The following is a 24575-nucleotide window of genomic DNA, read 5'->3' on the forward strand; positions in this document are numbered from 1 at the left end:
TCAGATATCTAAATTTGGTATTGAAATTGCCTGTATTTTAAATCACTTCAGCTCTTGCCAACAGTATTTAAAATATATATATAACACACACACAAAATTACGAGCTTTCGCAACCGGCAGTTGCTTCGTCAGGAAAGAGGGAAGGAAAAGGAAAGATGAAAGGATGTGGGTTTTAAGGCAGAGGGTAAGGAGTCATTCCATTCCCGGGAGCGGAAAGACTTACCTTAGGGGGAAAAAAGGATAGGTATATGCACGCGCACACTCTCACACTCTCACACACACACACACTCTCTCTCTCACACACACACACACACACACACACACACACACACACACACACACACACACACAAAAGCAGACATCAAATGTCGGCTTGTGTGTGTGTGTGTGTGTGTGTGTGTGTGTGTGTGTGTGTGTGTGTGTGTGCGCGCGTGTGTGCGTGTGTGCGTGTGTGCGCGCGCGTGCGCGAGTATATACCTATCCTTTTTTCCCCTTAAGGTAAGTCTTTGCGCTCCGGGATTGGAATGACTCCTTACCCTCTCCCTTAAAACCCACATCCTTTCGTCTTTCCCTCTCCTTCCCTCTTTGCTGAAGAAGCAACCGTTGGTTGCGAAAGCTTGAATTTTGTGTGTTTGTTTGTGTGTCTATCGACCTGCCAGCGCTTTTGTTTGGTAAGTCACATCATCTTTGTTTTTAGATGTATAATGTAATCAGATGGATAAAAAAGTCTACTCACCATGCAGGAGCAGCAGCAGCAGCAGAAAATGCATATTAAAGGTATTACTTAAGCAAGCTTTCAGAATCAGTGGCTGCTCCTCCCTTCAGGAAGGTTGAAGGGGAAAGAAGAGGGATGCAGGAAAAGGACTGATGGTGTTTATGAAAAGAGGTAGAGTTCAGAAAAATTACACAGAACCCCGAGTCAGGCAAGACTTATCAGATGGGATGAGGAGGAGGCATGACTTCTCTCCTGTCCGGTAAGTCTCCTCTGACACAGGGTTCTGGGTGACTTTCCCAAACTAGACCGCTTTTTCTAAACCTCACCAGTCCTTTTCCTGCACCCCTCTTCTTTCTTCTTCAATCCCTCTGCCAGGAGCAGGAGGAGCCACTGGCTCCGAAAGCTTGCGTGTGTAATACCTTTTATATGTGTGTTCTTTTGCCATTGCTTCATGAGAAGATTTTTTTGTTTATCTAACTGCCTTTTCAAAAATCAGTTACGTGTAATGATAGAAATGTTTCATACTACACATCTACTTATACCCATTTGTCATAAAAAACTGAAATATCAGTTCATAGTAACAGTTTCAGCTAGGCAATACTTATGTGTTTAGTAATGTGTATAATTGAGAATTTGGTGCTGACTGAATGAGATGATGAATTGGTGAATTACTGGACATACTTTTGGGTTGACCAGGGTTCATTTCCCTGTCTAAACATTTTTTTTATATCAGTGTAATCTCTGTTAGTGAGGGGAGATTTTTATTCCAAGCCCATTTGTGTCTTCTCAGTGCAATATGTCTGATGATTACAATCTGGCTGCTAGTTACAAAAATCACAGTACTAGTCATGGCAGTTAGTAGTTCCTGATGATAACAATGATAGAGGCATTCAAAACCTTGTATCGGTAATCAACTTTGAAGCTGCAAGAATACTACTAACATTTTATACATTGCAAAAAGTGTTTCATGAGATGCATCAAGAATGTTGATTGGTTTTTTTTTTTTTTAATTAAATTGGAAAATGGGATATAGTGATGCATTCCCATTCTGTATTGCAATGTAACCAAAGAACACTGCAACACTGAGTACTGTGGAAAGATTCCCTTTTGAAGCCCTTGTTATAGAAGCTGGTGGATAAGATCAATCTCCTAAATAATAAATTCTAGGAAATATAATTTTAACATTGAGACTGCATTAGGGTAGAGTTTCTGAAAACAAGGAAGACTTCAGAGACATTGGACTCTGTGAAGCTCTTAACATCAATGACAAGTTTGAGGAAACAGCTGTATGTTATAATTTTTATCTGCATCTGCATAAACGTAATCTGCAACCCACTATATGAATCATTCCCGAATGTACGTAGTACCAATATTAGCAAATTGCTGTCCTGTTCCATTTGGATATGAGTGAGAGGAAAAATGACTTACATATTTCAGTATCCACTCTAATCTCATTTCACTCTCCATGCAAGGAATAAGAAAATTCATGTAACAGAATCAGGTTGTACTTGCTTTGAGAACAGCATTACATTCCAAACCTGACTGCTCACTTTGAATACAAGTTTTGGCCATGTGATTGGTACATGACCAGATGAATTATCTGCTTCACATTTATGTGATGCACTGAGAACACAGATGTTAGTAGTTATCCACATAATCTACAGTAATGTTATTTACAGTAACTGTGATTGTCTGTTTCACAATTAAGTCTTATAATCACTGCATCGTTTGCTTCCTTAGTTGAGGTTGATAACTTGTGTAGTGGTGCTTGACTCTGGGGTAGTCAATTTGAATGCTGATGATGGAAGAAATTTTCACCAGATTTGGCCAGCAATGGGAAGAGGTGATGGTGTAAAATTTGTGATCACCAGACTCTGCACTAATACTTGGATTAAACTACAAAATTCTCCAGTGTTTCATGGAATGAAGATATGTGAGACTGCTGATAATCTGTTACATGGAAACAATAAACTTGGCAGTGCCCTTGTTTGCTATTCAAGACCAGCAGGGTATGTACAAGTACTGGGCTTCACTCTCTCTGTCCACTTTCTTGTTGAAAAAATGTGACACTAAACTCTACAGGTGCTCATTACAGTCATCCAAAATGGGTAGACCCACTTCAAAGTCACAGCACTCTCCCTTCACTAAGGAAAAGTATCGAAGGAAGTCTCCTAGTCAACAATGCCATACAGCTTTACTTTTTATCACTGGATCTAGATAATAAGACGTTTATAGAACGAATAATTACTCAAGTATAGTTTGAAATTTGCAGGGAGACCAGTTTCTGTGCAAGATGCTCACTTGTCTAACTTACGTCACCCTATGTGTTCGTTTATGCTCTCATATTTCTTCCAGTTACACAATACCCCTATGATTGGTTTGTCAGAATGAAAAATTTGTTGCTTCTGCTGCATTGATTTGATTTGATTTTATCAGGGAAGCAAAAACAACATTGATAGAGCCCACTGCTGCTCGCACCGAAACAGAGTTTATTGTGCGGTATCGTTCTCTGTGTCTCTAGTAAAGCCATCCAATGCCTTTGAACAGTGCAAGGAGATCCTTTACCATTGCTTTGGTAGACACAACTTCTTCAGGTCTTGTTGATTCGAATATTCTGTGACTTTTAATCTCCAATGCCTCGCATTCGTGGATCAAATGTGATGAAGTTTCCTCACCCACACCACACGTTTTACATTTGGTTGTCTTCTTCTATTACATCCATTGTATGTAGATGTTTTTGAAATTCCCATGGCCTGTCAATAGTCCAACCATGAGTTTCATTTCTCTCCTGTTCAAGCCCAGGATTGAGAGACTTCTCTTAGAACATGGCTTTGGCATCAATACCTTGCCATATTTTTGCTTTTGGACCTTAGCCCCAGTATTTTGCATGCTGTCTCCTTGTCCAGTCTCATAGTTTTATTTTGATCATCACTGTAAGGATTGTCAGGATAGGTTCCGGTTCAATAAATGGTGTCATCGCCCCTATTCTGGCCAACCCATCAGCTTGCTCGTTACCACTAATCTCTGAGTGACCAGGGACCCACTATAGGTTTCCCCTGTTGTTTTCCCCTAGCTTCATAAGGACTTTGTGGCATTCTGCCACAATCTTTGATCTTGTTGCAAAGGCAGCCAGTGCTTTCAGGGCTGCCTGACTGGCTGAATAAATGAAAATGCTATGACTTCTGTAGTGTCTGCGCAAATTCTCCTCCATGCACATCCTGGCAGCAGATATTTCTGCTTGAAACACAGTGGCCATCTCCCCTAGAGAGATTGCACTCTCCAACCTGGGCACACCTCATATGTCCCAGCCCCAACATCGTGGTCTGTTTTCAAACCGTTAATGAACCAGACAATGTCCTCAGTATGTTGTTGAAATTTGTTCTCACGAGCTCTCTACTTCAGTTTACTACACTGAAAGACTTCGTGAAGCAGCTGGGAGTTAGTATATAGTTGGCCGGCATTTCCCCAACCATACTTATGCCTACCTCACTCAGTATCTTAGTGTGATATCCTGGATACCCAGTGAGTTCCAGTTTTTGCTTGTCTTTAACCTGTGTACTGCAGCTGCTGCCTCCCTCTTTAGCCACAGGCGTAATGAGGCATGTCCAGCATGGTTTCCATCCCGGTAGTGGGTATGCTGCTAATTCCGCCTATAATGGCTAAGCAGGTCAACACATTCTCTGGCAGATTCAAAGTTCTCCCTTCGAACACCTGAAAACCAATATCTCACAGGGCTCTCGTCCTGGTCTATGCTGTCTGTCAGAGCACATTGAGAAAAATGAGTCTTGAGTAGCAGTTCCAGTGTTTCGTGTGCTGTCTGTGTATACTCCCCATCCTCTTTCATTAAAGTTCCTCCTGGATTAGTTGGTATCCTAGTGAGGATTTTGTGAAGTCTGGCATGAACAGCTGTACCCTCTACCTCTTCAAAGAATACCTTCCTGGAAGCCTGCTTTGCTTGCTTAGTTGCAAGATTGTATTTCACAAGGGCCACCTGATATTCTACCCATTTTCCTTTCCTTCTCGCAAGGTTAAACAGTCTTCATACCGGTTTCTTCTGTGATTACATGTTGTTGTTCCACCAAGATACATTCCCATTTGTGTACTTATTGCTAATTGAGCAGTTTTCATCTTATGAAGTCATGATGAGTACTGACTTCCAATAGGCTTGAGTCAAGGTCCCTCATATGCGCCTCCCAGTCATTTTCCTGGGATTCCTATAGGACATGGTCTGGCTGATGCCCATTTCAACCATGAACTTAATATATACATGTGGTCTGATGAGGATGGCACTAAAGCCACATGCCATTGTTTGACATAACTACCCACCAAAGTGGAACTGAAGGTTATGTCAATTACCTCTTCCCTTCTTATATTCCTGAATGTAAGTTCCTTGCCCTATTGAGGATCTCTAAGTTATTAGCTAGAAGAAGTTCTGGAAGGTACTCACCTCTACTGTGCTTGTCAGTGCTGCCCCACACTAACTTGTGGGCATTAGCATTGTATCCAACCAATAGTTGGTCGCCCTGTTGTGCAGAGGCTTCAGTCAGTCTCCTCACCTCCTGAGAAGAAGCAGCACTGTCCTTGTAAGAAAGATATGCTGAGACCATTACAAACTCCCTCGTGATACCTATCTCATGTAGCCGCATCCATCTGGTCACTAAGTTCTTAGAACAAAAGTCTACCATCGGCATGAAAAGGATTCCATTTTTTACATAAATGCACATTCTGGAGTTTCTTATAATTCTACCATAAACCAGCTTACCTCCAGTGCCACCAAGGCCCAATACACCACCTGTATATAAATAGGGTTCTTGAATCGGGGCCATGTCCACTTCTTGTCTTCCCAGAAGATGACTCAGGGGACCAGCATCCCCCCAATCTTCTCAAAGAGAGCCATCTTCATGAGCTCCACCTGCTATGAGGTGCTCTTGACCAGTGGATAGCCTTGCAGGATAATCATCCTAAAAACCGATACTGAAGTAATTTATAGGTCTGATTCCCTATCTCTTGTCTCAGCTTTTTCTGGATACACTTTTCCTGAGAAGTGGGAGTTTTAGATTCCTTCTTTTTTCTCTTACGGTCTGTCCTCAATGTAGAAGGGATTTGTACACCCCCTTCAACCTGGGACAGTCTTTTCTCGGAGGTCTTGGGCTCAAGCCCTTTTAGTTCACTCCACTTTTGTTTAGGAAGCCACTCTTTTTCCTTCCTTTTTTGCTTTTGTTCTCTAAGAAGTTTCCTCATGAGTCCCACACAAGTCTTTGATCTTAATCTGGTCCAGCTTCTTAGTAACCATTCCCACTTCTTGAACAGGTCCGTCCCCCTGTTCAGTTGAGGGCAGGTTTTCCATTTGTTCCAGCCCCGATGTTTGGATGTCTGAGTTATCAACTTGCCCCTCAGTATTGCTATTTTCTTTCATGTCCATTTTTGTCCCACAGGAGTTGGGAATTTAATTAGTCCACACCACGGAAACCCCATGCAATGCAAGGCTAATGACTCGGGGAGGTTGCCTGGAATCCCCGATGCTCCATTCATTACACATCTTCCCATGTGCTATGCTCCCCTCGGCACGGATCGCATCACACCTTGGATTGGGTATTCAGGAGTTGGGAAAGGACAAGGAATTGATGTGAGATGACAGGTTGATGTGGGACACACTTAGTCTGGTCCCTCGTCCAAGACCTTACGGACTGTAGGTTCCCACAGCTGACATAGGCCTCAGCTTCATGTGAACACACAAGCCTCTCCACCTGCATGGACAGTGCTGCTTTAAGGTGGTGTCCCCTGGAGAGGTTCTGCATCATTATACAGGGAGGTAATTATTTTGGGCATAAAGGTTTGAAAGTAAAAACAGTGCAGTGTCTGTCTGCTGGTCAGTGCAGTCAGAAGTAGTCCTAAGTGCAATGTGTCCTGAACTGAGTAAACTGATTATGGTCAATAATATAAGCAGACAAAGCACAGAGACTTGTGTGCTGCGTTTCTGTGTTCAGTTTTGCTCCTGTAGCACAGTGATGGTGTGAGTGATTATTGCAATAATTTAAACTGGATGACAGTAAATGACAGTCACGTTTTGTGTTCAGGCTTCTGATTGTGAATTGTATCAATTACTGTGGTGTTATGAGCAGATATGTTTTATTGTCTTTATAGTAAGATTTATGCCATGTTTTGCTTTCTTTGTCATTCATGAGAAGTAAAAAATTTAATATATGTCTGTTTTTACAGGGATGACGTGTCACTTATGGAAATACCATTTTCTCATCCTGAAAGTCGTGATTTAATTCAGCTCCGAAATGAACTAGCAAACAACTTGCGTACTGCAATGCCCAGCGAGATGGGCCAGCCACCAGTACTTCCAAAACCCATCTCTCGAACTAATGGGTGCAGCAGATGCCCATACCTTATTGAATGCTCTGCCTATCAGCGGTAAGAAATAGTCAGATAACATGAACAATGCAAAATTAAGTTTGTTTTGTTGTGAATGAGTGTAATTACTGGCATTTTCTGCACCTTCACTGCCACAATTCCAGACTAACTAGGAAAATCAAAGTGTGTGTGTGTGTGTGTGTGTGTGTGTGTGTGTGTGTGTGTGTGTGTGTGTGTGTGTTTGGCCCCCTGGAAGGTGACAGTGTGAAGGTTCATCAGTATTGCCAACATGTATTGCTCTCTTCCTCAGGCACATACTTAAGCTTTGCTGTCTTTTTTAAATGCCACACTCTTTTTATGAATTCCAATGGTCATCACTCTCCTATCATCATATCTAATTATCTATTACAGCAAAGCTGCTACAATATTCTTGCAACATTGGAAGGTAAAAATATTCCTGAAACTGAAAATTTGCTAACTTTTTAAATTGTTAGTTGATATAAGGCCTGGCTGTTGTGCAAAACCCTGATTTCTCACATAGACCGATACTTTTTTCAGCACCTTTGTACTATCATCAGTGGGTTTTCTTTATTCAGATCTGTAAAGTGCGGTGATAATTCTTATGCAGAAATTAGGCATGAAAACATTCTTTGCTTATTGTTCTCATTGCCTTTATTTTACATCAGAGCTACACAAGACCCTCTGTGCATTATCGGGTACTGGTAACTTGTCATCTGCAGCTAAATGATGTTAATGTGTATTTAGGCAGGGAGTTAACACTTCACTTTTATCCTAACATAATTTTGTTGTGAGAGAATATTTTGAGACTATATTTGCAATTTTCAGCTTTGACAGTATTATACTCCATAAAGAAGATGTAGAGTCACACATGGGCACAAAAAAAAAGACTGCTAAATGAGAGCTTTTGGCCAGAAGGCCTATGTCTAAAGTAGACACACACACACACACACACACACACACACACACACACACACACACCTCCCCGTAGGGAGCTCACCTCGCTCAACTCGCCTTGATGAGTTCGTACTTGGGGCTATGGGGCCCCAGCCTTTGCGGCACCTTTTCCCTTTCTGTGTTCCACATCTATCCTCCTGCTATTCTTTTTCCCCTCCCTTGAGGAACATCTCTGGGATATTTTTGGGAATGTGTTCTGAAGTTTCAGTAGCCTGACATCAGAACAGTCCTTCCACTGTTCTTTATTTCTTTCTTCGTTCTCCATCTCCTGTCCTGGCTCTAATTCAGGATTTGAGGTTCCTCTCTGTTGTTTCTTCTTCCTCCCTGTGCATTCCTGAAGGCCGGCCCAAACATCTGACATGTAACAGGTGACTGGGTATCACATAATTCCCAGCCACGAGTCGACAGATAGGATTCGCACGTGACCCCCTGGCACAGGCCAGGCCGAGGGAGCGGTGATTGCCTGAACTGTTACTTTCCCAAATTGTCAGTTGGTCCCCTTGTCAGGAGTTCAGGTGTGACCTGAGGTGTGAACAGTTGCCTAAGGCAGGTCAGCCCCCCACCTGTTGGAAGGAGCACCATCGGAGATGCTGACAATCATGTCATAGGCTTTCTCCAAATCTAAATTCATGGGCACAGTCTGGTATTTCTGCAGGAAGCCATTTGTGACATTGGCTGACAATGACGAGATGGTCAACTGCAGAACGGCGTGTTCAAAATCCGCATTGTGAAGTGGTTCGTAGATTGAGATTTGAGCCACCATACCAACTGGCCATCGCCTTACAAATACAGCTAGTCCAAGAAAAAGGGCTGTAGCCAGAAGGAAGATGTTTGTCCTTGCCTGGCGTGGGTATGGGTAGGGCTTCACACTAGCCTCTGGGAAACGCGCTATCTGCTCAAATGCGACTGTACATATCAAGGAGAAAATGCTTGTCTGCAAGAGAAAGGTTCTCCAATATCTGTCCGGCAGCTACCTGGTCAGGACAGCTGGGGAAATGTTTTTTGTCGAAGGTCACCAGGGAGCAATAAAACCTCCAGTCGACATTAGAAAGCTGCCAACTGGATTTACGTATAGATGGGGAAGGAGTCAGTAGATGGCCAGCACATGGGAAACGGTTACTAGAGCATGTGTGGAGAGAACGGGTGACTAGAGGTGACAGTAAGCTGGGCAGTGTAGAACAAGAGGTCCAAATAGAAATAGGTGTGCATGGAGTCTGAAAGGAACATGGGTGCTCCAGTGTTAAGGCAAATGAGGTTGAGTTGATTTAGAATGTCAGCCAAGAGGGCAGCTCTCAGACAGATTCTGGATGAGCTCTAAAGGGGATGGTGTGCATTAAAGTCACTGAGCTGCAAAAGGGGCGTTGATCAATGAACTGAAGGAAGTTTACCTTGGTGATACCAAATGATGGAAGGATGTAAATTCTGCAAAAAGAAAAGGTGAAGTGAGGAATGATAATGCGCACTGCAACAGCTTTCAATGGACTGTTCAGTGAGGTTGTTTAGCTATGAACGCCATTTCAGATTAGTAGTATGACTCCCCCATGAGATGGAATGCTGTCCTTTGAGGGAGGTCAAAGCGGACCGAAAGGAAATGCAAAAGATCAAAGTCGTAACGAGAATATAATTTTGTTTCTTGGAGGCAGCAAACAAATGGATGCGCGATTCAGAGAACACCCATATATTGGATCTAATGCTGTGAATGTTCCATTGAAGAAGTCATAATGATTGGGGAGCAGGGAACAAAGGAAGGGTAGTCACATGGCTGCTGAGTGCCCGCATTCAAAGACTCATTGCTACAGGGAACAGAGACTGGAAGATGTTGTTCCATGAGCTCTATGGAGGCATTGGAATTCTCTCCGAGTCGGCCTGTGGATTCAAAGGCAGAAAAAATGGTGCACTGTGCGCATCGGTGGAATGGAGGTCGGCTGGGTGAGGTGGTTGGCAGATGAAGACAGATGTTTGTTGGCTGGAGGGATGTAAAAAGTCTACATGGCAGTATTCCTTCTGCCCTCTCCGGCCTACCGATTTGTAGCAGATGATTTCGCTGCTGGAGGTGAAGATTTGGTGGCTAGTTGCAAAGCTGGAGGAGAAGGAGATGGGGATGCTACTGTGACACTGGGAAATTTGACAACTGCTGTGCTGAATTTGAGATCGCATGTCTGTGTGGCCATGTCTGTTGTGGAGTGTCATGTAACAAAAATGATACTGTAAATGCCAGATGGTAAAACTCAGGGTTTTTGACTATCCAGCAATTTGCGAACGACAGGGAAAGGCAATTTTTCCTTCACCTAGGTCTCCTGGATGGTCCTGTTATTGAGATACATGGAAAATACTCAGGATGAGTGTGCAGGGTCACTATTGCAATCGATACAGTGGGGAGGAGGAGGTGAGTAATCACTCTCATGAGCATTCCTACTACAAGTAACACATTTAGCTGTGTTTCAACAGGACATTAGAGTGTGGTTGTAACATTGACACCGGTAACAGCACATCGGGTTTGGAGTGTACAGTTGGACCGAGATGACTTCATAGCCTGCTTTGATCTTAGTTGGAAGCACTATTCAATCAAACATGAGGGGGAAAAAGTGTAGTGATACATCCCATTCCTTGAATGAGAGATTTCATGTCCTTAAATATATGTCAGAGAAAAAAGGTTCATGACAGTGGTGAACATCCTACTGTTGGGAAATGTTTTAAATTGTAGGTACTGATACCAGACCTTGGGATCTCTGTGGAGCGGGTGGTGTTTAAGAAAAGAAATTCATGAAATCTAAGAACGTGAAATGTCAAAGATAATAAATGTATTGTAATTGTTAATTATCAAATTGAATATCAGATGTGTTATGTACGTAGTACAGAGAGGCAGCATACTAGTTGGTAGCCATCCTCATTTATTATGTATAGAGTTCTAATTTTGAAGATAATGGAAGACTGTGAATTGAATTTTACTTTTTATTCATGTGGTGGAGTGAATAAGAAGTTAATTTTCAGCTGCTTTACCTGCAGCTCATAAAGATGGAAAGTCTAAGCCAAGTTGGAGGAAAAAGCCACATGGATTCAGGGTACAGTGTAGCTGGACCCTGATTATTAATACTTAATGGTGATCAAATATTCATTAAGTAACATTCAGCATACATAAAATGAGTGTGCAAGTGGCAACTTATTTAAGTGTTTTGTGTGTGAGGTGAACTAAAACAAAGCACCACACAGCCCATGTCAACCTGAAGCAGTTCAAATGTCTGTAGTCATTAAGGCTGCATAAACTTTTGTCATTATCTGATTGACTACTGTGACACCCTGATCAGAGAGGTAAGCTTGGATATCTTCCTTGGTCAGACCATCGAGCAGGCTACTATAAATAATACCATGGAAAGGATTCAGCATTTGATGGGCCTCGACATGGAGGTTAGCTGTGGAGGAACAAAGCTACAAGCAGTTGTTGGGCTTGAAAATCGCAATTGGTCTCCAAAAGCAGAGTGCTATTACGTGAACAAGAGCAGGATTTCGTGGGGCCTGCAAGTATATAAACACCTTTCTGAATAATAAACGGATTAACCTTATTAAAGGACTGATCTCCTTCACTATGTGATACCACAATAAACTGAGGTGCAGCTGAGAGATTCTAGGAATCTTTAGCCTCATTCCATTTATGTTTAGTAGATGTAGGCTGAGATGGTGATTAGCTCATTGCTGGTATCCCAGACTTGTTTCCTCAAGCGGTGTCCTCAGCAATGTTCCCAATCATCTTTACTCATCGTGTATCGACAATGAATTTCACTTTTCCACTGACAAAACAGTTTGTATGAATTTCTGGTACCGAAATTAGTTTCTTTCTCCACCTTTATACATCTTGGGCCTGTTGTTCTCCCATTCCCTGAAACTACAAAATGCCTGGGGCTCATGCGTGGTAGAAAACTTTCTGGGTCGTCCCATGCGTCTTACCTGTTCAAACGCTATGCCTTATCTCTCAGTGTCCTATGTGTTCTAAGCTGTACTTTCTGGGGAGCAGATCGGACCATTCTCCTCTGTTTGTACTGGTCTCTTGTCTGTTCGAAATTAGACTATGGTTGTTTTGTTTATGCCTCTGCATGTCTGTCTATCTTATGCCGTCTGAATACAGTCCACCATCGTGGAATACATTTGGACACTGGCGCCTTTTACACTAGTCCAGCTGAGAGTCTCTCTGCAAAAGCTCTGAACTACTGCTGTCATACCATTGTGATGTTCTCCTCAGTGGATATGCATCCTATTAGTCTGCCATGCCTGGCCACCAATCCTGTGGCTTATCCTTTGATGACTCCCTTGACTGCCAGTATGGGGTGTGTCCTTCTTCTCTGTTATCTCCTGGAGTTCACTTTTGGCTATTGCTCCAGCAGCTTCTTCCTACCTGTCACATTCCTGATCGGTGTGAACCCATCACCACCTTGGCTTCATGCAGCAGACCGTGTTCATCTTAAACTTCATTTCCTTCCGAAGGAAACTATTCCAGATTTAATCTATCACTTTAAGTTTCTCAACTTTCGCACACAACTTAGCAATAGTACCTATGTGAACATCGATGCCTCCAAGACTGACTATGATGTTGGGTCTCCCTTCATCATTGGTAGTGACCATTCTCATTATCGGCTTCCAGAACACTCCTCAATATTTATGGCAGAGGTTGTCTTTCGCTATCAGGCTAATCAGTACATTTGGCTGTCCATCCTTTAGTGAGTGCCACAGGTCCAAGGAAGCTTCCATTTGCTCACTGTAGGGGTAGCCACTGTCATATTCATGTGGGGGTTCCTGGTTGAATTGGTCTGGTGGTAAATAAGACTGTTGTCAAGGCTGCAGTCCTAATATCTTGAGCCACTATAGCTCTTCCTTCCATCCCTTCAGACGATCTTTGTGTTGCTGTCTGTCAGCAGGTGGTGTCACTTTGGCATCGCCACTGGTCTTCCCTTCACGGGAACAAGTTCTGCGGAATCAAACCTCTCCCAGCAGCTTGGCTGTGTTGTGAGCTTTGTCTGTGTTGTCATCTGTCTTGTATCCTATTTAAAGGACCTGTTTCTTTAAAATGTTGCCTAATCTGTGTACTATTTTATTATTGCAGATGATGAATATGTGCCATATTGTTTTGTGTGTGAGTTGTTTCTTGTACTTGGTCATTGTTGTTGTTGTTGTTGTTGTTGTTGTTGTTGTTGTTCTTCTTCTTCTTCTTCTTCTTCTTCTTCTTCTGTTTTTCTGTGCAAGGTCGTGCATACATGTGGTCTGTTCATTTACGTATTCGCTGGATCAGTTTCTCTGTCATATGGGTATCACAACCTTTTTTCACTGCTATTTGTTTTATTGTGTGTGCCTCCTGTGTGTAATTACGTGGCTTACTGGTGTTATGTTTAATCCGCGGAACATGAATTCGAAGCTTACTTATTTGTGTGTCAGTGGGTGATTTGATTGATTGTTAATCATCATGCTCATGGTTGTTGGTTTCCTGAATATGGTGGAGTCATTTTTTTTTTTTTAATATATGGTGAGATCCAGAAATTTTAGTTTATCTCTATCTCTAACGTGAAGCAAATTTTTCGGTGTAAATTGTTTATTTCATTGTGTATCTGTTTTACGTGCGTATGTGGTTCACTGATCAGGCATATTAAGTCATTGACATAATGGTACCAGTACAGGACTTCCTGCTTCTTGGTTTTATTGTGTGTGTATGAAGATCTTGTTTTCTGACCTGGTCATGAAAATGTTGGTGAAGAGGCCACCTTTATGCAGTTCTGTTGGCAGCCCTTCATGTCGAGAGCAAAATTCTCTATTGAACACAAAGTAATTTTGTACTGTTATGGTCTTGAGTATGAAGGCTGTTTCATTAGTGTGTGTCTGGTGTGTTGCTTTGTTGTTTTAGTTTTTTTGTGGTGATTTTGATTGTTTCATCTATTGGAATGCAAGTGTATATTACAAGACTTCACATGATATAAGGCTTGCTGTGTCTGGTATGTTTATGATCTTGATTCTGTGTCTTAACTCCTTGGTTTTCTTAAGAGTCAGACTTGATGGATATGATGTAGCTACATTTTGGCACCTCGTACTAGTTCAGCATGAATTTGCTCATGTTCTTCCTTCAGATCATCCATAACTTTTGTTGTTTCTTGATTGATGACAGAATAAATATGATCCATGTTTTTTGTGTTTCTGTTAATATATATTATCTGTTTTTTTTCCCTTCTATTAGGGCAACAGACCCATCACATCCCTTGCTTGAAGTTGGTGGTGCAGCACATCTGAGTGAAGAATCTATTAATTATTTTTTGTGGTGGACAGGACTTCTGGGATTAGAGGAGGCCCAGAGGCTAAGCAACTCCAAACTTGCTGACCTGTGGAAATTATCAGCAGCAGACAGGTATGCTTAGAGAATGAGGGTGTGTTAAGATCCCTTCAAAAATTAACACATCAAAGGTGCATTTACACGTTTGTGAATTTCTGTGTATGCTAAATGCATGCAGCTGTTGCACGAAGAGGTAGGGAGGTGCCCGCACCAGTGCAAAGTCATGTACTGCTCTAACTGATGTGCACAAACCATCATGTGCAGGCACAGTAGTCTCCATCTCCCAGATGACGAGACACATGCAGTACTCGTGCACCTGTCTGCAGTTCTTCCTATTTGCTGCTTTGTTTTACTCTATCCCATTGTTAAGATTCAGTTTCACACACACACACACACACACACACACACACACACACACACACACAATTAAATTTGACTTTGCGTTAATAGGAAGTATATACTCTGGGACAACAGGGAAATCTGGGAATTTTTTCATCTGGGAGAAATTTGGGAAAAACGTGGTAAATTTTTAGAATTCTGGGAATTTTTATTGTTTACTTTTCAGTTAATTTTTTTGTAATTTTGACTGATAAAAACTAATACTCTAACAAAGAATTTTACTTTGCCCTGCTATTTCAGAATAATGCTGCAGCAATAAGACATAAACAAGAGAATGTTGTTGTTGTGGTCTTCAGTCCAGAGATTGGTTAGATGCAGCTCTCCATGCTACTCTATTCAGTGCAAGTTTCTTCATCTCCCAGTACCTACTGCAATCTACATCCTTCTGAATCTGCTTAGTGAACTCATCTCTCGGTCTCCCTCTACAATTTTTACCCTCCACGCTTCCATCTAATACTAAATTGGTGATTCTTTGATGCCGCAGAATGTGTCCTACCAACCAATCCCTTCTTTTTGTCAGGTTGTGCCACAGATTCATCTTCTCCCCAACTCTGTTCAGCATATTCTCATTAGCTACATGATCCACCCGTCTAATCTTAAGCATACTTCTGTAGCACCACACTTCAAAAGCTTCTATTCTCTTCTTGTCTAAACTTTTTATCGTCCATACAAATACCTTCAGAAAGGACAACCTGACACTTAAATCTGTACTTGATGTTAACTAATTTCTCGTCTTCAGAAATGATTTCCTCAACAAAGCCAGTCTACATTTTATATCCTCTCTACTTCGACCTGTTCTTTTGCTCCCTATATAGCAAACCTCATCTACTACTTTAAGTGTTTCATTTCCTTTACTTTCTCTGAGAAATACAATGTCATCGGCAAACCTCAAAGTTTTTATTTCTTCTCCATGGATTGTAATTCCAGCTCCGAATTTTTCTTTTGTTTCCTTTACTGCTTACTCAATACACAGATTGAATAACTTAAGGGATAGGCTACAACCCTGTCTCACTCCATTTCCAATCACTGCTTCCGTTTTGTGCCCCTCGACTCTTCTGACTGCCATCTGGTTTCTATACAAATTGTAAATAGCCTTTCACTTCCTGTATTTTACTTCTGCCACCTTCAGAATTTCAGAATTTGAAACAGACTATTGCAGTTAACATTGTCAAAAGCTTTCTCCAAGTCTACGAATGCTAGAAACATAGGTTTGCCTTTCCTTAATCTATTTTCTAAGATAAGGCGTAGGGTCAGTATTGCCTTCCTTGTTCCAACATTTCTATGGAGTCCAAACTGACTTCCCCAAGGTCGGCTTCTACCAGTTTTTCCATTTGTCTGTAAAGAATTCGCCGGCCGGGGTGGCCGAGCAGTTCTAGATGTCACAGTCTGGAACCGCGCAACCGCTATGGTCGCAGGTTCGAATCCTGCCTCGGGCATGGATACTTGTGATTTCCTTAGGTTAGTTAGGTTCAAGTAGTTCTAAGTTCTAGGGGACTGATGACCTCAGGAGTTAAGTCCCATAGTGCTTAGAGCCATTTGTAAAGAATTTGTGTTTGTATTTTGCAGCCATGACTTATTAAATTGATAGTTCGGAATTTCACACCTGTCAACAGCTGCTTTTTTTTAGGATTGGAATTATTATCTTCTTCTTGAGATCTGAAGGTATTTCACCTGTCTCGTACATCTTGCTCACCAGTTGTTAGAGTTTTGCGGTGGGTGGCTCTCCCAAGGCTATCAGTAGTTGTAATGTGATGTTGTCTACTCCCGGGGCCTTTTTTTGACTTAGGTCTTTCAGTGCTCTGTCAAATTCTTGACACAGTATCATATCTCCAATTTCGTCGTCATCTATGTCCTCTTCCATTTCCATAAAATTGTCCTCGAGTACATCACTCTTGTATAGACCATCTATATACTCCTTCCACCTTTCTGCTTGCCCTTCTTTGCTCAGGACTAGTTTTACATCTGCACTCTTGATATTTATACAGGTGGTTACCTTTTCTCCAAAGGTCTCTTTAATTTTCCTGTAGGCAGTATCTATCTTATTCCTAGTTATGCATGCCTCTACATGCTTACATTTGTCTTCTAGCCATCCTCAGTTACATTTTGCACTTCCTGCTGATCTCAGTTTTGTGATGTTTGTATTTCTTTTCGCCTGCTCCATTTACTACATTTTTATATTTCCTCCTTTCATCAATTAAATCCAGTATCTCTTCTGTTACCCAAGGATTTCTACTGCCCTCATCCTTTTACCCACTAGATCCTCTGCTGCCTTCACTATTTCATCTCTCAAAGCTACCCATTCTTCTTCTATTGTATTTATTTCCTCTGTATTTCTTTCCCCTGTATTTGACAATTTTTCCCTAATAGCTCTCTCTGAAACTCTCTACAGCCTTTGGTTCTTTCAGTTTATCCAGGTCCCATCTCCTTAAATTCCTACCATTTTGTAGTTTCTTCAGTGTTATTCTACAGTTCATAACCAATAAATTGTGGTCAGAGTCCACATCTGCCCCTGGAAATGTCTTACAATTTAAAACCTGGTTCCTGAATCTGTGTCTTACCATTATATGATCTATCTGAATCTTTCCAGTGTCTCCAGGCCTCTTCCATGTATACAGCCTTCTTTCATGAGTCTTATAACAAGTGTTAACTATGATTAAGTTTGCTTTGCACGAAATTCCACCAGTCGGTTTCCTCTTTCATTCCTTACCCCCAGTCCATATTCACCTACTACCTTCCCTTCTCTTCCTTTCCCTATTACCGAATTTCAGGCCCCCATGACTATTAAATATTAGTCACCCTCAACTATCTAAATAATTTCTTTATCACATCCTACATTTCTTCAATCTCTTCATTATCTGTGGAGCTAGTTGGCATATAAACTTGTACTACCGTGGTAGGTGTGAGTTTTGTGTCTATCTCGGCTACAATAATGCTTTCACTATGCTGTTCGCAATAGCTCATCCGCTTTCTTATTTTATTTATTTATTTATTTAATCTACATCTGCATTACCCCTATTTGATTTTGTATATATAGCCCTGTATTCACCTGCCACTGAACTTCACTAATTCCCACTACATCTAACTTTAACCTATCCATTTCCCTTTTTAAATTTTCTGACCTACCTGCCCAATTAAGAGGTCTGAAATTCCACACTCTGATCTGTAGAACATCACTTTTCTTTCTCCTGATAATGGCTATCCAAATGAGGAACTATTTTACCTCAGGAATATTTTATCCAAGAGGACGCCATCATAATTTAACCATACAGTAAAGCTACATGTGCTCAGGAAAAATTAAGGCTGTAGTTTCCCCTTGCTTTCAGCCGTTAGCAGTACCAGCACAGCAAGGCCGTTTTGGTTAATGTTAAAATGCGAAATCGGTCAATCATTCAGACTGTTGCCCTTGCAACTATTGAAAAGGCTGCTGTCCCTCACCAGGAAGCACATGTTTGTGTGGCCCTCCGTTGTGGTTGCTCCTACAGTATGGCTGTCTGTATCGCTGAGGCACGCAAGCCTCCCTGTCAATAGCAAGGTCCATGGTTCGAGGGGGGAGGGGGGGGGGGGGGGGGGAACAAGAGAATAATACCATAATAAAACTTCACTTGTAGAGAAAATGCGCCAACAACAAAACACAGCATACACAAAATTGTGCGCCGACAGCAAAATTTGTCAAAGACTATGCAATACTTCGATGTGCCTTTCTCATGAGCCTTGTTCTGATAAGCATGACAAAGATTACACAGTACAACTGCAGTCGATGTGCATGATGTTACAAATGTTTATATTTCTAATAGATTGTGGGAAAATATTGTGAATGGTGGTTTGAGAAGCATTACTTAAAACTAAATTATCTCCTTATGCAAGATTATGTTATGTGTGATAGTGCGTAATGAATTTCTTAAATCGAATAGTGTTAGAATCTCATTTATTACTTAACACTGAGGATCAGCCACTTAGAAAAATTTCAAGTCCAAATGGCAAACTATTATTTAAAATTTTGCTGGCACGTTTGTGTTTGATATATCGTAAAGGGCAACACACGCTAAAAAAAACCAAGTTTTAAGGTTAGTCCTTCCATATTTTGTCTGACACCTGGTATCGCACCTAATGGCCCTACCATTAAAATTGGCATCCTACCGTAAGAACCTTAATGTTTCCCAGTTCCATCAGTCTCTCGCCCTCACCGATCTAATTTCATATAATCATACAATCCAAGCTCAGACCTACTTCTTAGCATGTACTCCTTTCACAAGATCCTTTTACTCTTTGACCGCAGCTTACTAAATGCCATCACGACAATAGGAACTGTTGTCTTCCAACAATTGGAATGGCATTCCCAACACCATCTGAGGGACCTGTCCCAGGTACTCCTGTCTTCTGCCTGCATGGAACTACCTATAGCTACGAAAAAGCCTACCACTCTGATCTCTCCTACCCTCGAACCCTCATTGCTCCCCAACCCTGCCTTGCTGCCTTACTCTGCTTTCCATGTCCCCAGAAACATCCTTCACCCTCTGTGAAACACCCTACTCTTAAACACTTATTCTGGAACACAGTTGTCAGTCTTTCTGCAAAAACTCCTAGACCTGCAGAAGTACTGTCTCTCTAAAGATCTCACCATTAGCCACAAATGTGAGTTCAACCACACTGGGCTTGTAAAGGGCCTTCTCTCCGTTACTATTTCTTTCGTGTGACAACATTTCTTCACCACACATCTCACCGACAACAGCCACTCTAACTCTATATAGAACGTTGTTTACAACAGTCCCAACCTTCCTCCAACCGTGAACCTCCTTTCCCTTCCACCCAGTCATGCCATTGTAATTTTTCAGGTATTACTCACTTCTGATGTGGTCTTACCTTTCTTTCCTGTATCCTTCCTTGGTGAGCCCAACATCAGTCCTATGGAACACCGTTCTATCCTTAACCTGAAAAACAATTCACACCTTAATGTCCTTCTTGCAGACAAAGGCTCCACCACAGTGGTCATGAACCATAGTGACAATATGGGTGAGGGTCTCTGCCAGCTTTTTACCTACTCCCCAAAATCCACTAAAACCATTCTACACGTCTCCCTGCAGGTCATTCCGTTGTAGCTGGGTACAATGCTCCCACAGAACGAAACTCTGCTTTTGTTGACCAACACCTCCAAACTGTTGTCTGTCGGCTCCCATCCTACATCCAAGATGCTGCTCACTTCCTTCATCACCTCATCATAGGTCCTACCCCATTACCACCAAACTCATTCTTAGCCACTGTGCATGTGATGTCCTTGTACACCAGTATCACCCATGTCCATGGCCTTGTGGTTATGGAACATTACCTTCCCTGATACCAAACACATCACCTCTTTCCTAATCCTCCTAGCCAACAACATCTTGACCCACAAAATTTTCAATTTTTAGGCCAAATTTGCAAACAAATCTGTGGTTCTGCTGTGGGTACTCGCATAGCGCCATCCTATGCTAACTTATGGGCCATCTGCAGGAATCCTTCCTATCCAGTCAATACTTAAAACTCCTTCATGGTTCAGATTCATTGATATTTTCATGTCTAAACTCACAGCAAGGACAACTTCTGCTCTTTCCTCCATAACCTCAACACCTATTGCCAAATGCACTTCATATAGTCCTTCTCAACTCATCAAGCCACAGAGCATCACCATCCATGGATGCTTCATCTGCAGAGGAAAGCAGGAGTTGCTGAAATATGCTGATTCCCTTACCAGAGCATTTACTGGCAAACAATATCGTATTTAGATCACCCATAAAGTCTCATGTGCCATCTGTTCTTCTGAAACAAGTAAATCTGTTGTCCAGCTGCTGACCAGCACTCCTGATCATCCCTGGCCTTGAAAAGCTAACCATATCATTCACCAGAATTTTGACTACGTCATGCCATCCCCTGAGATGAGGGATATCCTACCCTAAATCCTCCCCACATCAAACAGAGAAGTGTTCTGCTGCCCACCCAACCTACAAAATATCCTTGTCCACCCTTATTACAACCATACTTCCAATCCTGCACCTCACTGGTTGTTCCAAGTGCAAGACCTGTCCCATACAGCCCGCCAAGTTATAGCCAGCTGTGCTGCAATTACTGGCAAGCTGCAAACAAGACCACCCAGTTGCTGAACATGTTGCACATAACAACAAAAATGTCTTCATCAGCTGCTTCATTATGTGGACCATTTTGGATGTTTCCTTCCACCACAAGTTTCTGTGAACTAGACAGATGGGAATTCTCTCTCTAACACATCGTGTGCGTTCGTAATCCCCCAGGCCAAAACCTCTGCTAACCTGTTCCTACTGCCTCACCTTAAGCATTTCCCTTCTCTCACCTCTTCATACTGCTCCTCCATCCAGATCATGCACTGCCTTCTCCCACCCCTCCATACCACTCCTCCATCCAGATCATGCACTGCCTTCTCCCACTACTCTTTCTGTCCCTTCCCACTAGGTGGAAATTCTTTCTCTCCCCTTCTTCTTCCCTTTTCCAATCCCTTTCCCTTCTCTCTCCCCTCTCTTTACCCCTCTTCTCTCCTTTTCCCTACTCCTCTTCTTGCCCCTGTGCACTTTTAAAAAACTACTTCCACCCTTTGTGAAACGCATCTCTTCTTTAAACTCTTTTTGTTGTGCCCTCTGTACTTTTTTTGTCTTGTTGTGTGGCTGTGAAGTCATCCATCCAAAGACCTCTCTCTTTCCCAGTACTGTCTCCTTTTTGTCTTTTCATACCCCCATCCCACCCACATCAGCTCAGGCAACTGCTTTCAATAATCAGATATCAATAATAGCCACAGGACTGTGTGTTTGGGTGACTTTGTAATTTTGTGTGTGCGCGCGAGTGTCCACATTTCCTGAAAAAAGAACTAGTGCTCGAAAGCTAGTGTGAAAGCTGTTTTCTGATGTGTTGTGTGTTCATTGATCCGCTTTCCCATACTTTCCCCATTTCCCTTATTTTATTGCTCCATCGAGGAATTTGTGTTATTGTTGTACTAAAGAGTCATATTTTCTTATTCTCTTTAATTATTATTTCAATTAAAAGGTAGAAATTGAAATGAAACACCCCAGAGAGAGTTGCAGAGAAGAGCTTTTAAAAAAAAAAAAAAAAAAAAAAAAAAAAAAAAAAAAAAAAAAAAAAACACTGGGAAAGTGAGATGTGGTGGTCCATGGAAAAGTCCATCATAACGCAATTCCCCTTTAACTTTCTTTCATCACATGACTTTCTTAAATCTTAGATCTTTCAAAGATGTCTTAATTCCAAGCCCATTCTATAGTTCCTTCATAGTTCGCACAGAACCAGTGAACCAAATGGGATTAGCTCAATAATTTTCATTTTTTAATCTGTCTGTCACAAGGTGATCATTCTGAGAGATCATTATTAGCTCCAGTCGATGAAGCCTCACAAAGGTGCCATCCAAGATGGCGACATGTGTTACTTCAGGAGTCTATTGCACTCCTGAAAAACATTTCTTCTTCTAAGGCAGGTACTCTTAAAACTAAAAATAAGAGCTTCTGTATAATGAACGGAACACAGTGAATTCTGTGCAAAGTTTTCCTTCAAAATAGTGTGCACTAATTCATTTTACTTTATCATTGCATACAACTTTTCTTCAGCTCTTATATTTTTATGGAAATTTATTGTTTTAATTTTTTTATTTTTTATTTTTTATTTATTTTTTAACATTCTGCAGCAGATACTGAACTGTCCTGTTTTTCGTCCTGTAATATGAATAACATTTTCCAGCAAAAGTCTTTAGTTCTTTATGCAAGGAAAGAAAGTTTCTAAATGTTGATCAGTGTTCACGGACTGAGTCCATATCCTCCATTTCTTCTGTTCTTCCAAATTCAGTGAACCACTGTACAGTCAAAACAGTTTCAGTAAAAGAGTGGAGTCATTTTTTTGTAAGCTGGCTCACAATGAACACTCTTGAGTGCGCAGTCACAAGATGAAGCAATAGTAGCTCATTTTAAAGTGGTGTGTTAACTTACCATGCACATCAAGAGGGCAATGGCAAATGAGTGTCCAGGATGAGCAGAGAGCAGCCTTCCATGGAACATGTGTGTTACACTTCACAAAATGGACATCGACATATAAGAAATGTTCAGAGCAAACCAATAACTTTCACCATGAACACCGAATAAAAAATAACGCACCACAGTGATCACAAAGGTCCACATCATTGAGATCAAAGGCAAACTCCTTGAGAGTTACAAACCATGCAGGACATTTAGCTAGGTATCCATTCTTAAAGAATGTATGTAGAATCGTATTGGTGCAACATACTGGATCAGAACGTGTGGAATGTCGTAGCATGCAACTGAATGCAAAATTGGCTGTCGTGGAGTGTATTGTGAAACTAGCTATCCTTTAATGCGTAGCTGCAGATAGAGCAATAACGTTTTATAGGCAGAGAAAAATCAAACATCCAGAGGGTGAATTTGTCCACTGGTTACAGGTGGTATGAATTGCAATGTTCTACACTTTTAAGGAGGGATAGTTTGCCCTAAAGGAGTATGATTTTTGTATGCAGACCAGGAATCAAGCAAAAGAAAATTACTTTTACTGTCTATTGGCCAAAAGCAATGTTCAAACCACAGTTGTAGTTCTCTTAAGCCCATTTTGCCATTCTTCCTTGCTGTGACGTAAATATTCCCTACAGCCGTAGCAAGATCATGCACACAAGAAATAACTGTAGGAGGCAAAGCACCTCCAACTTCTCGGAGCACAATAAATAACAACAGCCAATTTAGCATCCACATTAACAGTTGTCATAATTCTCTACAAATGTGTTAAGGCATTGATCTTAGTTGATCTTGATATAACTTTTCTTGGCAGCTCTAGTGTCCGGACCGAGCGAGGTGGCGCAGTGGTTAGACACTGGACTCGCATTCGGGAGGACGACGGTTCAATCCCGCGTCCGGCCATCCTGATTTAGGTTTTCCGTGATTTCCCTAAATCGCTCCAGGCAAATGCCGGGATGGTTCCTTTAAAAGGGCACGGCCGACTTCCTTCCCCAACCTTCCCTAATCCGATGAGACCGATGACCTCGCTGTCTGGTCTCCTTCCCCAAACATCCCAACCCAACTCTAATGTCTGGGCATCCTTTCATGTGCATTTCCTCATCAAATCCCTATTGGTCAGAGTTGAAAACAAATTCCTCACTGAATGATGGGATAAGTTTATCTCATCTATAAATTTTCAGGCCGATTCCACAGTTTGCTGTGCATCACAAAGTTGATGCTTTGTTTGAAATTTCATTATCTTAAGTCTTCCAATTCTGTAGCATTGTTTGAAGTTATGCAACCATGCACTGCTTCTCTTTAAATCACTGTAATCTATGTCCATGCAGTTTGATGGGCATAATATAGAATGTCACTATCATGCACATCCTGTAAATTGGGATTGAGCACTCTTGAAACTCACTGGAGGTGGGATTTATGGCTCCCTGTTCGACACAAGGATGATGAACTACATGGCTGGACACTTGTATCTGTATCACTTTCACTTGTTAAGCACATTTTGTCGTCACTGAACTTCTCATGTACATTCTTTGCACTATCGAGCATACACACCACCACACATTTCACTGACTCATCTTGCAAAAACACTAATATTTCAACTGCCAGCTCTTTTTTACTCTGCAAAATTCATTGAGTTCCTTTCTGAAAAAATCTCAACTTCGGCAACTGTTGTTGTAAGATATAATGCAGTGTTTGCTTTGTTTATAATTGCCATTGTTTTGCTTTGTATCAACACTGCTAGCACTGTTGTGAGTTACTTGTCAACTAAACAGTTCAACTGTGCTCCATATCCTCATGC

General features: G+C 41.6%; 1 protein-coding gene across 1 annotated transcript in view; it reads left to right on the plus strand.

Moving 5' to 3' along the window:
* Positions 1 to 24575, plus strand: part of LOC126284296 (DNA replication ATP-dependent helicase/nuclease DNA2) — a 154805-nt gene that overhangs the window by 80173 nt on the left and 50057 nt on the right. Inside the window, exons 9-10 of the mRNA XM_049983126.1 lie at positions 6935 to 7135; positions 14262 to 14429. Coding sequence (XP_049839083.1) covers positions 6935 to 7135; positions 14262 to 14429 — 369 coding nt within the window. The remainder of the gene's footprint in view (positions 1 to 6934; positions 7136 to 14261; positions 14430 to 24575) is intronic.

Source organism: Schistocerca gregaria, chromosome 8 (assembly GCF_023897955.1).
Source record: "Schistocerca gregaria isolate iqSchGreg1 chromosome 8, iqSchGreg1.2, whole genome shotgun sequence".
Lineage (NCBI taxonomy): Eukaryota > Metazoa > Arthropoda > Insecta > Orthoptera > Acrididae > Schistocerca > Schistocerca gregaria.